General features: G+C 45.7%; 1 protein-coding gene across 2 annotated transcripts in view; it reads left to right on the top strand.

Moving 5' to 3' along the window:
• Positions 1 to 1,765: 1,765 nt before the first annotated feature.
• LOC110492449 (ER membrane protein complex subunit 1) overlaps positions 1,766 to 16,955 on the top strand; it is a 28,704-nt gene continuing 13,514 nt past the window's right edge. The window contains exons 1-13 of one of the 2 annotated variants that reach the window (XM_090203996.1): positions 1,766 to 2,120; positions 2,606 to 2,733; positions 2,865 to 2,930; positions 3,105 to 3,198; positions 3,355 to 3,483; positions 3,803 to 3,929; positions 4,236 to 4,391; positions 6,457 to 6,630; positions 8,421 to 8,492; positions 8,612 to 8,710; positions 12,313 to 12,409; positions 13,520 to 13,636; positions 14,857 to 15,056. In XM_090203996.1, the coding sequence (XP_090060122.1) occupies positions 1,978 to 2,120; positions 2,606 to 2,733; positions 2,865 to 2,930; positions 3,105 to 3,198; positions 3,355 to 3,483; positions 3,803 to 3,929; positions 4,236 to 4,391; positions 6,457 to 6,630; positions 8,421 to 8,492; positions 8,612 to 8,710; positions 12,313 to 12,409; positions 13,520 to 13,636; positions 14,857 to 15,056 (1,602 nt within the window). In that variant the 5' untranslated portion in view covers positions 1,766 to 1,977. The remainder of the gene's footprint in view (positions 2,121 to 2,605; positions 2,734 to 2,864; positions 2,931 to 3,104; positions 3,199 to 3,354; positions 3,484 to 3,802; positions 3,930 to 4,235; positions 4,392 to 6,456; positions 6,631 to 8,420; positions 8,493 to 8,611; positions 8,711 to 12,312; positions 12,410 to 13,519; positions 13,637 to 14,856; positions 15,057 to 16,955) is intronic. The other variant, XM_090203995.1, reaches the window with a different exon arrangement.

Raw genomic sequence — 16,955 nt, 5'->3', positions numbered from 1 at the left:
AGCATCCTGTCACCAGCATCCTGTAGCCAGCATCATGTAGCCAGCATCCTGTTCGCCAGCATCCTGTAGTCAGCATCCTGTCGCCAGCATCCTGTAGCCAGCATCCTGTCGCCAGCATCCTGTAGCCAGCATCCTGTCTCCAGCATCCTGTCGCCAGCATCCTGTCGCCAGCATCCTGTCGCCAGCATCATGTAGCCAGCATCCTGTTCGCCAGCATCCTGTAGCCGGCATCTTGTCGCCGGCATCCTGTAGCCAGCATCCTGTCGCCAACAAGGATCTGACTGTACACCTTGTTGTTTCTGTAGCCTGGATCACAGAGAAAAGCCATAAGTTCAATCAACCAATCAAATGCCCGACGCAGAATTCCACGCAATTCATCGTCGGTTCTTCAGGTCTCCTTGGAAACCACCACCAGTTCAATGTATTTTATCTATTCCAGATACTCTGATTTAACTTGTTAACTAATTATCCCAAGCCCTTGAATAGGTGAATTAGGGTTCACAACAAAACCGTGAAAACGTCTGAGGTTTGAGAACCACTGGGTTAGCTGATCATGAGATACAGTACCTAGGTATTGGCTTCCCACCATAGGTTAGCATCTCGTAGAGCAGATCCCCAAAGGACCAGACATCTGACTTGTTGGAGAAACGTCCATGGGGATATTCTGTGAAGAACCCTTCACAGAGGGTTATAGGAAGAACCCTTCACAGGGGGTTTATAGGAAGAACCCTTCACAGGGGGTTATAGGAAGAACCCTTCACAGGGGGTTTATAGGAAGAACCCTTCACAGGGGTTTATAGGAAGAACCCTTCACAGGGGGTTTATAGGAAGAACCCTTCACAGGGGGTTTATAGGAAGAACCCTTCACAGGGGGTTTATAGGAAGAACCCTTCACAGGGGGTTTATAGGAAGAACCCTTCACAGGGGGTTTATAGGAAGAACCCTTCACAGGGGGGTTTATAGGAAGAACCCTTCACAGAGGGTTATAGGAAGAACCCTTCACAGGGGGGTTTATAGGAAGAACCCTTCACAGGGGGTTTATAGGAAGAACCCTTCACAGGGGGGTTTATAGGAAGAACCCTTCACAGAGGGTTATAGGAAGAACCCTTCACAGAGGGTTATAGGAAGAACCCTTCACAGGGGGGTTTATAGGAAGAACCCTTCACAGGGGGTTTATAGGAAGAACCCTTCACAGGGGTTTATAGGAAGAACCTTTCACAGATAAAAAAGGGTTCTTAGTAGAACCCTTCAGAGGGTAATACTATCACTTATAGTAGTAATACTATCACTTATAGTAGTAATACTATCACTTATAGTAGTAATACTATCACTTATAGTAGTAATACTAGTAGTAATACTAATAGTAGTAATACTATCCCACTTGACCTGGTTCAAATACTATACAAATATTTGTTCAAATACTTTGAGTGTTTTCTCGAGTCTGCCTGGAGGTCCAGATGGGTGGGTTTTACAGTTTTGGGACTTTTCTATTGACTTATTGAGCCAGGCAAGTTCAACCCGGGCACATATTTAAATTAAGTATTTTAAACCCAGTTCAGAATACCATAAAAGATAGGCTACAATAAAACATATTAAATTATGAAAAATACCATTGACTTACTCTCCTGACAGACAGACAGACTGAATGTGTGTGTGTGTGTGCCAATAGTCCTCTCACCATCACAATCCAGCACGGTAGATTGCGGTACTGCACCTTATATGTTAGTTTACACATCGCCAAATAAAACGAAGAAGAAAATCAACCCGGAAGGGATTATTACATGGGTTATCAGAGACGGAAGAGGAAGCGAGACACCCCACTCCCTATTTTATTCTGGTTACATTTACAGCCAATGAAATAAGCAGACCAGACCCAGCTGCTTTTGCATTGGTGTCCATGGGAGAACCACCCCCTTTAAGCAGATCGGAACTGACCATTTTGTTTTCAATGGTTAACGGCCTGAGTGAACCATCTTCATGTATCCACCATCTTTGGTCGTTACCTTCACTAAGAAGTCATCTGTTAAAATGGCTAAACTAACGTCTTTGTTTGTAATCTTATTGTCTTTTTTTTGTATTAGTGAAGCTGTTTTCGAAGATCAAGTTGGAAAATTTGATTGGTATGTTAGCTAGCTATTTTACAATTGAGAATGTCTATTGATTGTGCTATGCAGCTAGTGAACGTAAGCTAATGCTATGTGCTAACCATTGACAGCGTCAGATGTAGTTGATTTTAGACACAGGCGAAAAGGCAGTAGATCTCCCCGGGGTTGGATTCACTCAATAGTTAGCCCTGTCATGTCTGCACCCGTCTCGACAGTCTCTTGTTGGAATATATATGCTAATCATTCAAGAATGTAAATGCATTTTCAGATCGCTTCTTTTAATGGGTTTAAGGATCAATGGGGGAAGGAGACCCGTTACCCCCAGATTTGTCCCACTTGCTCCTTCTTGTGATCAGTGTCTTTGCAGATATGATACTGTCTCCAAATACCACAGTAATTATTATGTGCATTAGTGATTGATTAACTAAAGTAAAAAATTGCTTGCTATATTTCGACAAGAAGGCTTGACTGTTAAAAGATTCCCCTTTTTGTGTTTCCAGGAGACAGCAGTATGTGGGGAAGACACTCTTTGCCCACTTTGAGTCGAATACACAGTCATCTAAAAAGATGTTTGTCGCCACCGACAAGAATATCTTTGCCTCTTTCAACTCCAGGACTGGAGATCTCCGTGAGTATTTGTAATTCACATTACAAATACGAATGGGTTTATAGCTTTTCTCTTTGACTCTGAAATCTGTGACAAAAATTGTTTTTTTTGGAGTTGCATAGAGTTAAATATTTTTCATTCTGACTTTACAGTTTGGAGACATGTGGACAAGACCGGACCAGAGGGTACCATAGACATACTTCTGCTGCATGGACAAGGTGACCACAGCCTTTTAAAAGTTTGTTGTAAACCTGCCTAGTTTCTTGGCCTAGCCAACGTAACCGTGTTGTACAGAGTCAAAGCATTGGCTTTATCTAGGCCTATGTTCATTTTAAGATCCTGCCCTTCATCTTTCACAGCGGATATTTGACTCTTCTTTACGTCTTCTCTAGATGCTCTGATGGTGGTTGGAGATGGTCGTTTGCTCCGTTCCTGGGACACAAACATTGGCGGGCTGAACTGGGAGGCCGTGCTGGATACTGGCAGGTGTGTGTGTGTGTGTCTCTGTGTCTTCGTTGTGCAGATTTACCTGTTTCTCATTATCTGCAATTTTTTTTTTATATCTGAGAGACACTCAATAGAAATGGACATAATTGATTTTTAGAGATTTCGAACAGCTCATAATGTCTCTCTCTATTTCAGCTTCCAGGCTGCGTGTTTTGTGGCCATACAGGACACCGTAAAGCTTGTGGCAGTGCTAAAGAAGGCTGCCATCTCTCTCCACTACTTATCCAATGGACACCAGAAATGGGTGGAGAATCTGCCTGACAGGTAGGTACAGTAGGGCACTGGTGCTGTCTGGGACCAGACATGGGTTCAAATGGTATTTGTTTTCATTTCAAATGATTTAGCTGCACTTGGTGACGCTTACCTGACGCAATGGAGCCAATCAAATGTAGCCAAGAGTGCAAGCCCTGCCCATTTGGCAATCTATAAAGGCTCAATCAAACACTCAAAGTATCTAAAAATATTTCAAATAGTATTTGAACCCAGTCTACTTTGAGTGTTTGAGCCTTTATGGATTGCCAGATGCATTTAATTTCAGGACTGTTGTAAAACTGATCTACTAAGTATTTTCTGTACCCCACAGTGATGCAGTCCAGTACCAGGCAGTGTACTCTGGGGGAGAAGAGGAGGTCTATGTGTTGGGGGTGGTTCCTAACTCTCACCTCACTATCATAGCCTACAGCCTAGAGGATGGAGAGATCATCAAGCAGGTAACTACTCTAGCACTGTCATCAAACCTTCATTGGCAACCATTTTAAAATTCATGAAGGTATCAGGAAAGGGCCTCTTATCCAGAGCCAGATTAAGCCTAGTCCTTGATTTAAAATAAATAAATAAAACCCATCTCCTTTTGAGCATGCTTTTTCAGTCCAGGAGGAAATGGAATCTGTCTGGGAAACCAGCCCAAAGGGTTACTCCTCCGTCAGTATCTAAACTGTGTCTGTTGGTTCCACCGTGAGCCTGTACACGCATGTCCTGTCTCTAACCCAGTGATTCCTGTCTGTCGTTGTCCTCAGAGATCAGTCGAAGCCTCATGGCTGTCCAGTGTTGAGTCCAGCTGTGTGGTGGTTGGTCAGGGGGTGCTGATGTGTGTGGATCCCGCCACTCTCGCCCTCTACACCCTCCCGATACAGGCTGAGGAGACTCCAGAGTTCAGCCAGATCCTACTACAGGTACTGTACCTGTCTCCCACCGCCACAACCGTATCGTTCAGTGAGCCAGTGCTTGATGGCAACAGATATGTTTGCAACTGATCTTATCGAATAACAGTAAAATAATTTGTAATGAGTTTGAATACCAGTCGGTATTCAATAACAAGGATAGGAATCAAAGGTGAAATAGGATCAGATTGGATTTCAGATCTATCTATCGATCTATAGATCGATGATAATGGACCGCGAGCGAGATAGATCGATAGATGATCCGATGATTATATATACATGATAATAGACCTGTATATTTTCAAATAACTGCCCCTTTTCTAGCCTGCAAGTCGATTTTGACAAACAAATCGGTCTTTAAAAAAAAAATCTGAGCAGCCCTCCTTTAAATGTCAAAATCCCAATGTGTCTCGAGCCAAAAGGTTTGCCTGCCGATCTTAAGGTTCAGTCATGGCATCTGTTTTTGCTTTAATTTCTGTGATTTTTTTAAAGGAATCCACTCAAAAACAGGTTATTTTTCATTATTATAATTATTTTTTTCATTAGTCCACTTGTTAAAACATTCCCAAAATGTTTTTGAGTGTCAAGTTTTCAAGATGTTGGACTTTCAAGATCCAACGTGTCAGTTGACACCTCATGATGACTCCTATGATGCAAAACACTTCCTGATGAAGAGGCAAGTGACACTTTGTATCTTGAAAGTCCAACGTCTTGAACTTGACTGCTGCCGAATGTATCAACAGTGGACTACACCGTCTCACGTCAAATGGCGACATTCATCCCTCTACGGATTTGTAAAAAAAATATTAAATTTTTTTTTTTAAATGTTGTTTGCTCATCTGCCTAAAACAAATTCCTAGTTCTGAAAATCACTCTGCTCTCGGTAGCTATGACGCACTGGCTACTACGGCAACCCATGCTCCAGCTAGCAGCCCTAGTGCAAGCTAGTTTGAACGGTCATACGCTAGCTAGTTTGAACGGTCATACGCTAGCTAGTTTGAACGGTCGTACGCTAGCTAGTTTGAACGGTCGTACGCTAGCTAGTTTGAACGGTCGTACGCTAGCTAGTTTGAACGGTCGTACGCTAGCTAGTTTGAACGGTCGTACGCTAGCTAGTTTGAACGGCCGTACGCTAGCTAGTTTGAACGGCCGTACGCTAGCTAGTTTGAACGGCCGTACGCTAGCTAGTTTGAACGGCCGTACGCTAGCTAGTTTGAACGGCCGTACGCTAGCTAGTTTGAACGGCCGTACGCTAGCTAGTTTGAACGGCCGTACGCTAGCTAGTTTGAACGGCCGTACGCTAGCTAGTTTGAACGGCCGTACGCTAGCTAGTTTGAACGGCCGTACGCTAGCTAGTTTGAACGGCCGTACGCTAGCTAGTTTGAACGGCCGTACGCTAGCTAGTTTGAACGGCCGTACGCTAGCTAGTTTGAACGGCCGTACGCTAGCTAGTTTGAACGGTCGTACGCTAGCTAGTTTGAACGGCCGTACGCTAGCTAGTTTGAACGGCCGTACGCTAGCTAGTTTGAACGGCCGTACGCTAGCTAGTTTGAACGGCCGTACGCTAGCTAGTTTGCCAGCTTGTTGATGAAGCTGTACGGAACCAAAGTTATGGGACTGTTCTTAGAAATCAGCATGTATCTGACTGACAACTGGCTCTGTGTCTTGCTACTCTGGAACATCTGGCCGACGTGATGACGTCACAGAGAGGAGTCAGCTGTAGAACTCGGCGCACCAATCACAGCAGAACAGAATGAAAACTCATTTGGGAATTAGCGAGAACTTCACTGCACTAGCTAGCATGTGTATTCAGCATGGAGTGTGTGAACTGGCGTTGTTGGCATCCCTGCCTTTCAGTTTCATATGGGTTGATTTTGAGACTGGTTCAGCTAGCGAGCAGACGCTAGCTAATGTTAACGTCTTAGCAAATTTCCATTGTTTTTGAGTGGATTTTTTTTCCTTTAAATCCTGTGAATACCTTGTGGATTAATTATCCCATTGATGCTATTGCTTGTTGAGTGGAAACGAATGACCGGTGTCTTTCTGTTGCTTCCTTTCCTACTCTCTCCCCCCCCAGTCTCTGGATCTGGAGGTGTCCCCAGGCTTCCAGCCCGTCCTGGTGTCCAGCCAGCCCCACCCGGCCCGCTCCCCCCTCTCAGAGTTCTTTCTCCAGCTCGGACCAGACCACCACGTCCTGCTACAGCTCAATGCTGATGGATACACCATCGCCCCACTCAGAGACTTCCAGCCGGTACACATTCATTCATTCATTCATTCATTCATTCATTTTTGTTTATTCAATATAGTTGAATTCAATAAATGTAATTAATCCCAGACAGGCAATCATTAATGTGTTTAATTAATGACTGTTGTTTTTGTTATACCATACAGTAAACCATGTCTACCTATATACAGTATCTACCTATATACAGTAAACCACATCTACCTGTATACAGTAAACCATGTCTACCTATATACAGTAAACCGTATCTACCTGTATACAGTAAACCATGTCTACCTATCTACCTGTATACAGTATCTACCTGTATACAGTATCTACCTATATACAGTAAACCACATCTACCTGTATACAGTAAACCATGTCTACCTATCTACCTGTATACAGTATCTACCTGTATACAGTAAACCATGTCTACCTATATACAGTAAACCATGTCTACCTGTATACAGTAAACCATGTCTACCTATCTACCTGTATACAGTATCTACCTGTATACAGTATCTACCTGTATACAGTATCTACCTGTATACAGTATCTACCTGTATACAGTATCTACCTGTATACAGTATCTACCTGTATACAGTATACAGTATCTACCTATATACAGTAAACCATGTCTACCTATATACAGTATCTACCTGTATACAGTATCTACCTGTATACAGTATCTACCTGTATACAGTATCTACCTGTATACAGTATACAGTATCTACCTATATACAGTAAACCATGTCTACCTGTATACAGTATCTACCTGTATACAGTATCTACCTGTATACAGTATCTACCTGTATACAGTATCTACCTGTATACAGTAAACCATGTCTACCTATATACAGTAAACCATGTCTACCTGTATACAGTATCTACCTGTATACAGTATCTACCTGTATACAGTATCTACCTGTATACAGTAAACCATGTCTACCTATATACAGTAAACCATGTCTACCTGTATACAGTAAACCATGTCTACCTATATACAGTAAACCATGTCTACCTGTATACAGTAAACCACATCTACCTGTATACAGTAAACCATGTCTACCTATATACAGTAAACCATGTCTACCTGTATACAGTATCTACCTGTATACAGTAAACCATGTCTACCTATATACAGTATCTACCTGTATACAGTAAACCATGTCTACCTATATACAGTATCTACCTGTATACAGTAAACCATGTCTACCTATATACAGTAAACCATGTCTACCTGTATACAGTATCTACCTGTATACAGTAAACCATGTCTACCTGTATACAGTATCTACCTGTATACAGTAAACCATGTCTACCTATATACAGTATCTACCTGTATACAGTATCTACCTGTATACAGTATCTACCTGTATACAGTATCTACCTGTATACAGTATCTACCTGTATACAGTAAACCATGTCTACCTATATACAGTAAACCATGTCTACCTGTATACAGTAAACCATGTCTACCTGTATACAGTATCTACCTGTATACAGTATCTACCTGTATACAGTATCTACCTGTATACAGTATCTACCTGTATACAGTATCTACCTGTATACAGTAAACCATGTCTACCTATATACAGTAGACCGCGTCTGTGAGTTTGATTACTGCTATATATTTCTCCCCAGTAATACACGTCTCTCTGGATAGTCCATCAGCACACAGTGTATTATGTGACCATTTACCAACCTGGACAATATATGACCTCAAATGTTGTTAGTTGGAAGGTCAATAAAGCTGAATGAGTTCTAAGTGGAGATAATAAACACGTTTCTATGTTGTTGTTGTTGTTGTTTTTGTACAGGCGTTCTTAGTCTCATTTGCCACCACGGGGAAGAAGACTGTTGCTGCCGTCATGACTCCCAAAAACGAAACGGTGAGTCGTCATCGTGTCGTCAGCGTTGACCTAAAATTGATCCGTAATTTATGTAGTTTATTAATTATACTGCGGTGAGTAAACCCCGTTGGTTATCTCCCTTGCCGTTCCCACTGCAGGCTTGCGCCATCAATCTGTTCAGCGTTGACTCTGGTCGCAGGTTGTTGGACACCACCGTCCTCTTTCCCCTGGAGCCTAACGGGGGGAAACCACACACGGTGAGTGTTGTCTGTATGTCGGTAAAGCAGGTATAGGGTAGTAAATATGGGGGTTTGACACATCCGACCCACTCGCTTCCAGAAAAGTCTAAAGGAAACCCCAGTTGGAATCTGCCAATGTTGGGGTGCAGGACGGCAATCAAATCACATTTATTAATACATCTTTTTTTACGTGATCGGTTGTCACGAAGTGCTTTACGGGTGTCTCACCCTGTGATGTCTCACCCTGTGATGTCTCACCCTGTGATGTCTCACCCTGTGATGTCTCACCCTGTGATGTCTCACCCTGTGATGTCTCACCCTGTGATGTCTCACCCTGTAGTGTGTGATGTCTCACCCTGTAGTGTGTGGTGTCTCACCCTGTGATGTCTCACCCTGTGATGTCTCACCCTGTGATGTCTCACCCTGTGATGTCTCACCCTGTAGTGTGTGATGTCTCACCCTGTAGTGTGTGGTGTCTCACCCTGTGATGTCTCACCCTGTGATGTCTCACCCTGTGATGTCTCACCCTGTGATGTCTCACCCTGTGATGTCTCACCCTGTAGTGTGTGATGTCTCACCCTGTAGTGTGTGGTGTCTCACCCTGTGATGTCTCACCCTGTGGTGTCTCACCCTGTGATGTCTCACCCTGTGATGTCTCACCCTGTGATGTCTCACCCTGTGATGTCTCACCCTGTGATGTCTCACCCTGTAGTGTCTCACCCTGTAGTGTGTGATGTCTCACCCTGTAGTGTGTGGTGTCTCACCCTGTGATGTCTCACCCTGTGGTGTCTCACCCTGTGATGTCTCACCCTGTGATGTCTCACCCTGTGATGTCTCACCCTGTGATGTCTCACCCTGTGATGTCTCACCCTGTAGTGTGTGATGTCTCACCCTGTAGTGTGTAGTGTCTCACCCTGTGATGTCTCACCCTGTGATGTCTCACCCTGTGATGTCTCACCCTGTGATGTCTCACCCTGTGATGTCTCACCCTGTAGTGTGTGATGTCTCACCCTGTAGTGTCTCACCCTGTAGTGTGTGGTGTCTCACCCTGTAGTGTGTAGTGTCTCACCCTGTGATGTCTCACCCTGTGATGTCTCACCCTGTAGTGTGTAGTGTCTCACCCTGTGATGTCTCACCCTGTAGTGTGTGATGTCTCACCCTGTAGTGTGTAGTGTCTCACCCTGTGATGTCTCACCCTGTGATGTCTCACCCTGTAGTGTGTGATGTCTCACCCTGTAGTGTGTAGTGTCTCACCCTGTGATGTCTCACCCTGTGATGTCTCACCCTGTGATGTCTCACCCTGTAGTGTGTGATGTCTCACCCTGTAGTGTCTCACCCTGTAGTGTGTGGTGTCTCACCCTGTAGTGTGTAGTGTCTCACCCTGTGATGTCTCACCCTGTGATGTCTCACCCTGTGATGTCTCACCCTGTGATGTCTCACCCTGTAGTGTGTGATGTCTCACCCTGTAGTGTCTCACCCTGTAGTGTGTGGTGTCTCACCCTGTAGTGTGTGATGTCTCACCCTGTAGTGTGTAGTGTCTCACCCTGTGATGTCTCACCCTGTGATGTCTCACCCTGTGATGTCTCACCCTGTGATGTCTCACCCTGTAGTGTGTGATGTCTCACCCTGTAGTGTGTAGTGTCTCACCCTGTGATGTCTCACCCTGTGATGTCTCACCCTGTGATGTCTCACCCTGTGATGTCTCACCCTGTGATGTCTCACCCTGTAGTGTGTGATGTCTCACCCTGTAGTGTCTCACCCTGTAGTGTGTGGTGTCTCACCCTGTAGTGTGTAGTGTCTCACCCTGTGATGTCTCACCCTGTGATGTCTCACCCTGTAGTGTGTAGTGTCTCACCCTGTGATGTCTCACCCTGTAGTGTGTGATGTCTCACCCTGTAGTGTGTAGTGTCTCACCCTGTGATGTCTCACCCTGTGATGTCTCACCCTGTAGTGTGTGATGTCTCACCCTGTAGTGTGTAGTGTCTCACCCTGTGATGTCTCACCCTGTGATGTCTCACCCTGTGATGTCTCACCCTGTGATGTCTCACCCTGTAGTGTGTGATGTCTCACCCTGTAGTGTCTCACCCTGTAGTGTGTGGTGTCTCACCCTGTAGTGTGTAGTGTCTCACCCTGTGATGTCTCACCCTGTGATGTCTCACCCTGTGATGTCTCACCCTGTGATGTCTCACCCTGTAGTGTGTGATGTCTCACCCTGTAGTGTCTCACCCTGTAGTGTGTGGTGTCTCACCCTGTAGTGTGTAGTGTCTCACCCTGTGATGTCTCACCCTGTGATGTCTCACCCTGTAGTGTGTGATGTCTCACCCTGTAGTGTCTCACCCTGTAGTGTGTGGTGTCTCACCCTGTAGTGTGTAGTGTCTCACCCTGTGATGTCTCACCCTGTGATGTCTCACCCTGTAGTGTGTGATGTCTCACCCTGTAGTGTCTCACCCTGTAGTGTGTGGTGTCTCACCCTGTAGTGTGTAGTGTCTCACCCTGTGATGTCTCACCCTGTGATGTCTCACCCTGTAGTGTGTGATGTCTCACCCTGTAGTGTCTCACCCTGTAGTGTGTGGTGTCTCACCCTGTGATGTCTCACCCTGTGATGTCTCACCCTGTAGTGTCTCACCCTGTAGTATCTCACCCTGTGATGTCTCACCCTGTAGTGTGTGATGTCTCACCCTGTAGTATCTCACCCTGTAGTGTGTGGTGTCTCACCCTGTAGTATCTCACCCTGTAGTGTCTCACCCTGTAGTGTGTGGTGTCTCACCCTGTAGTATCTCACCCTGTGATGTCTCACCCTGTGATGTCTCACCCTGTAGTGTGTGATGTCTCACCCTGTAGTATCTCACCCTGTAGTGTGTGGTGTCTCACCCTGTAGTATCTCACCCTGTAGTGTCTCACCCTGTAGTGTGTGGTGTCTCACCCTGTAGTGTGTGATGTCTCACCCTGTAGTATCTCACCCTGTAGTGTCTCACCCTGTAGTGTGTAGTGTCTCACCCTGTAGTGTGTAGTGTCTCACCCTGTAGTGTGTGGTGTCTCACCCTGTAGTGTGTGGTGTCTCACCCTGTAGTGTCTCACCCTGTAGTGTGTGGTGTCTCACCCTGTAGTGTGTGGTGTCTCACCCTGTAGTGTCTCACCCTGTGGTGTCTCACCCTGTGATGTCTCACCCTGTAGTGTCTCACCCTGTAGTGTGTGGTGTCTCACCCTGTGGTGTCTCACCCTGTGATGTCTCACCCTGTAGTGTCTCACCCTGTAGTGTGTGGTGTCTCATCCTGTAGTGTCTCACCCTGTAGTGTCTCACCCTGTAGTGTGTAGTGTCTCACCCTGTAGTGTGTGGTGTCTCACCCTGTAGTGTGTGGTGTCTCACCCTGTAGTGTCTCACCCTGTAGTGTGTGGTGTCTCACCCTGTAGTGTGTGGTGTCTCACCCTGTAGTGTCTCACCCTGTGGTGTCTCACCCTGTGATGTCTCACCCTGTAGTGTCTCACCCTGTAGTGTGTGGTGTCTCACCCTGTAGTGTCTCACCCTGTAGTGTCTCACCCTGTAGTGTGTGGTGTCTCACCCTGTAGTGTGTGGTGTCTCACCCTGTAGTGTCTCACCCTGTGATGTCTCCCCTCCCCAGCTGTACGTCCATGCCTTCCTGAAGAAAGACGACTCTGTGGGCTACAGGGTCCTAGTGCAGACACAGGACCATGCTCTCACCTTCATACAGCAGCCAGGTACACACACACACACACGTTGGTTTTACTATCCCTGTGAGGACCAAACCATTGATTCCCATTCCAAATCCTATTTTCCCTAACCTTAACTCTGAACCCAACTCCTAACCCTGATTATAAACCAACCCCCTCAGCCTAAAATAGCTTTTTCTTCCTTGTGGGGACTGAGAAATATCCCCACTTGTCTGAATTTTCCTTGTTTTAGTACCCTTGTGAGGACTTCTGGTCCCCACAAGGATAGTAAAACCAGAAACGTGCGCACACACATACACACATTAGGGATTTGTCTGTCATTGTAATCTTTGTATTTTTTGGGGTAAAAAAAAATAAAAATTGGGCTGGAAAAGCGCTCTCGGTGTGTAAACTTAAACGAAAAATCAGATCTAAAATATGTAGAAAAGGTAATGGTCTAGATTGTTCTCATACGAATGTTTAAAAAAAAAAAACTAACATAAGTTAGACGATCGGGGAGAATTGAAAATTAAAAAAACAAAGCATTTATTAGTATTAATTTTGTTATGTTTGTGTGAAAGAACACAGCATTATTCATGACGAAATGCTTAGAATTGTAGGAAATTAGCTTTAAACTGCGAAAAGGGGTTCTCAGCTCCCATGGAGAACTGTGTAGACTTGCAGGAAATTTGCTTAATTTTTGTTTTACAAATAATCTCAACCTCGCCGAGATGTAAAATATCCTCTACAATGTCGCCGTGACGACGGGCGACCGTTCGCATTGCCACGCCCACCACCTAAGCTTATTTTGGATTCACACAAAAAAAACCTGAACACACACTGGAACACACACACACACACGAACACACACTGGAACACACACACACACACACACACACACACACACTGGAACACACACACACACTGGAACACACACACACACTGGAACACACACACACACACACACACGAACACACACACTGGAAGACACACACACACACACACTGGAACACACACACACACTGGAACACACACACACACACACACACACTGGAACACACACTGGAACACACACACACTGGAACACACACACACACACACACACTGGAACACACACACACACTAGACCAGGCTTCTAACCAACCCCTGTGATTCCAGGACGTGTGGTATGGACCAGAGAGGAGGCCCTAGCTGATGTTGTTACCATGGAGATGGTGGACCTGCCACTCACTGGGACCCAGGCCGAGCTGGAGGGGGAGTTTGGCAAGAAAGCTGGTAAAGAACGTCAGAGATCAGAGCCTAGCTAACGTTATTCATGTTATCATTTTAAAATACACAACGTAGAAAAGACAACGTGCATAAAATATAATAATTAAGGATGACACAAAAAAAAAGTATTTATCTAATGTTATTATGCTTAGGCATTCCCCTTTTAAAATATATGTATTGAAGTTTTTAACATTGTCTTTTTTGTTAATTTTTTATTTATTATTATTTATAAAATATTTTAATTTTTTTGTGTGTTTTTGTCTCTTTTTGGCTTTTTCTAAGTATTTGTGATGGCCTGTGTTTGTTGCCGCCAGGAACGTATAATGGTATTTGACCCTGTCTAAGCTAATTGTCCTCTTGTGTATTGCTATCCCCAATTTGGCTTAAGTCTTGCTCTGTCTCTTTGGTTTTCTAATTGCTGCGCTTGGATCCAGCCATTCAAGGTAAAGCTCTGAGCTTTCTGTCCTTTCTGTTTGCTTATCTTGACGATCAGTAGCGAAGGGCTCTGATATTGAAGTTTCTGCTTTGTTGTTTGGTTGTGTTCTTGTAGTCTTTGTTGTGTTCTTGTAGTCTTTGTTGTTTGGTTGTGTTCTTGTAGTCTTTGTGTTCTTGTAGTCTTTGTTGTGTTCCTGTAGTCTTTGTTGTGTTCCTGTAGTCTTTGTTGTGTTCTTGTAGTCTTTGTTGTGTTCCTGTAGTCTTTGTTGTGTTCTTGTAGTCTTTGTTGTGTTCCTGTAGTCTTTGTTGTGTTCCTGTAGTCTTTGTTGTGTTCTTGTAGTCTTTGTTGTGTTCCTGTAGTCTTTGTTGTGTTCTTGTAGTCTTTGTTGTGTTCCTGTAGTCTTTGTTGTGTTCCTGTAGTCTTTGTTGTGTTCTTGTAGTCTTTGTTGTGTTCTTGTAGTCTTTGTTGTGTTCTTGTAGTCTTTGTTGTGTTCTTGTAGTCTTTGTTGTTTGGTTGTGTTCTTGTAGTGTTTGTTGTGTTCCTGTAGTCTGTTGTTTGGTTGTGTTCTTGTAGTCTGTCGTTTGTTTGTAGATCAGTGTCGACCTCGTGTATTTACTGTCCCTGTAGAAAGAATCCTCTGTCGTCCTGATAAACCTGAGGAAACTTCTTGCGGTCCAGCCTTCTATCGTGACGACTTCACCCTCGAACGATAACTGTTTTTATAATCTAACGACTGAAACTGTAGATAATAACGTGTGTCCGTCTGTCCGTGGTTCTCCCTCCCCCTTAGACGGGTTATTCCCCATGGTGCTGAAGCGTCTGTCATCCCAGGTGACTCTGCTCCAGGCGTGGCTGGCCCACCTGTGGAAGTTGTTCTACGAAGCCCGTAAACCCCGCAGCCAGGTTAAGAACGAGGTCACCATAGAAACGTTGTCCAGGGATGAGTTCAACCTGCAGAAGATGATGGTTATGGTCACCGCCTCGGGGAAGGTGAGACGGGAGGGGGTCACGGCCTCGGGGAAGGTGAGACGAGAGGGGGAGGGGGGTCACGGCCTCGGAAGGTGAGACGAGAGGGGGAGGGGGGGTCACGGCCTCGGAAGGTGAGACAAGAGGGGGAGGGGGGTCACGGCCTCGGAAGGTGAGACGAGAGGGGGAGGGGGGGGTCACGGCCTCGGAAGGTGAGACGAGAGGGGGAGGGGGGTCACGGCCTCGGAAGGTGAGACGAGAGGGGGAGGGGGGGGTCACGGCCTCGGAAGGTGAGACGAGAGGGGTAGGGGGGGGGGGTCACGGCCTCGGAAGGTGAGACGAGAGGGGTAGGGGGGGGGGTCACGGCCTCGGAAGGTGAGACGAGAGGGGGAGGGGGGGGGTCACGGCCTCGGAAGGTGAGACGAGAGGGGGAGGGGGGGGTCACGGCCTCGGAAGGTGAGACGAGAGGGGGAGGGGGGGTCACGGCCTCGGAAGGTGAGACGAGAGGGGGAGGTGGTCACGGCCTTGGGGAAGGTGAGACGAGAGGGGGGGCCACGGGGAAGGTGAGACGGGAGTGGGGGTCACGACCTCGGGAAGGTGAGACAAGAGGGTGTATGTGTTTATAGATGGCAGAAGGTGATCCTCATGGTCACTGCCTCCAGCAAGGTGAGAAACTACCTGCTAAAAAACCTGCAAAGGTTAAAAAAAAGAAGAAGAAGAAGAAGAAACTAAAGGTGAACTGCTGCTAGAGATCTACTCATTGGTAGAGAAAGGTTCTGTCTGATGACCTCATCACTACTGTCTGTTGACCTCATCACTACTGTCTATTGACCTCATCACCTCTTGACCCCATCACTACTGTCTGATGACCCCATCACTACTGTCTGACCTCATCACTACTGTCTGATGACCCATCACTACTGTCTGATGACCTCATCACTACTGTCTGACCTCATCACCTGTTGACCTCATCACTACTGTCTGATGACCTCATCACTACTGTCTGATGACCTCATCACTACTGTCTGATGACCTCATCACTACTGTCTGATGACCTCATCACTACTGTCTGTTGACCTCATCAACTCTTGACCCCATCACTACTGTCTGATGACCCCATCACTACTGTCTGATGACCCCATCACTACTGTCTGATGACCCCATCACTACTGTCTGATGACCCCATCACTACTGTCTGTTGACCTCATCACCTGTTGACCTCATCACTACTACCTGTTGACCTCATCTCTACTGTCTGTTGACCTCATCACCTGTTGACCTCATCACTACTGTCTGTTGACCTCATCACTACTGTCTGTTGACCTCATCACCTGTTGACCTCATCACTACTGTCTGTTGACCTCATCACCTGTTGACCTTATCACTACGATCTGTTGACCTCATCACTACTGTCTGTTGACCTCATCACCTGTTGACCTTATCACTACTATCTGTTGACCTCATCACTACTGTCTGTTGACCTCATCACCTGTTGACCTTATCACTACTATCTGTTGACCTCATCACTACTGTCTGTTGACCTCATCACCTGTTGACCTTATCACTACTGTCTGTTGAGCTCATCACCTGTTGACCTTATCACTACTACCTGTTGACCTCATCACTACTGTCTGATGACCCCATCACTACTGTCTGATGACCCCATCACTACTGTCTGATGACCCCATCACTACTGTCTGTTGACCTCATCACCTGTTGACCTCATCACTACTACCTGTTGACCTCATCTCTACTGTCTGTTGACCTCATCACCTGTTGACCTTATCACTACTATCTGTTGACCTCATCACTACTGTCTGTTGACCTCATCACCTGTTGACCTCATCACTACTACCTGTTGACCTCATCACTACTGTCTGTCGACCTCATCACTACGGTCTGTTGACCTCAGCACCAACATTG

Source organism: Oncorhynchus mykiss, chromosome 16 (assembly GCF_057628025.1).
Source record: "Oncorhynchus mykiss isolate SJ-2025 chromosome 16, ASM5762802v1, whole genome shotgun sequence".
Taxonomy (NCBI): domain Eukaryota; kingdom Metazoa; phylum Chordata; class Actinopteri; order Salmoniformes; family Salmonidae; genus Oncorhynchus; species Oncorhynchus mykiss.
This window is presented reverse-complemented; position numbering and strand designations above follow the sequence as displayed.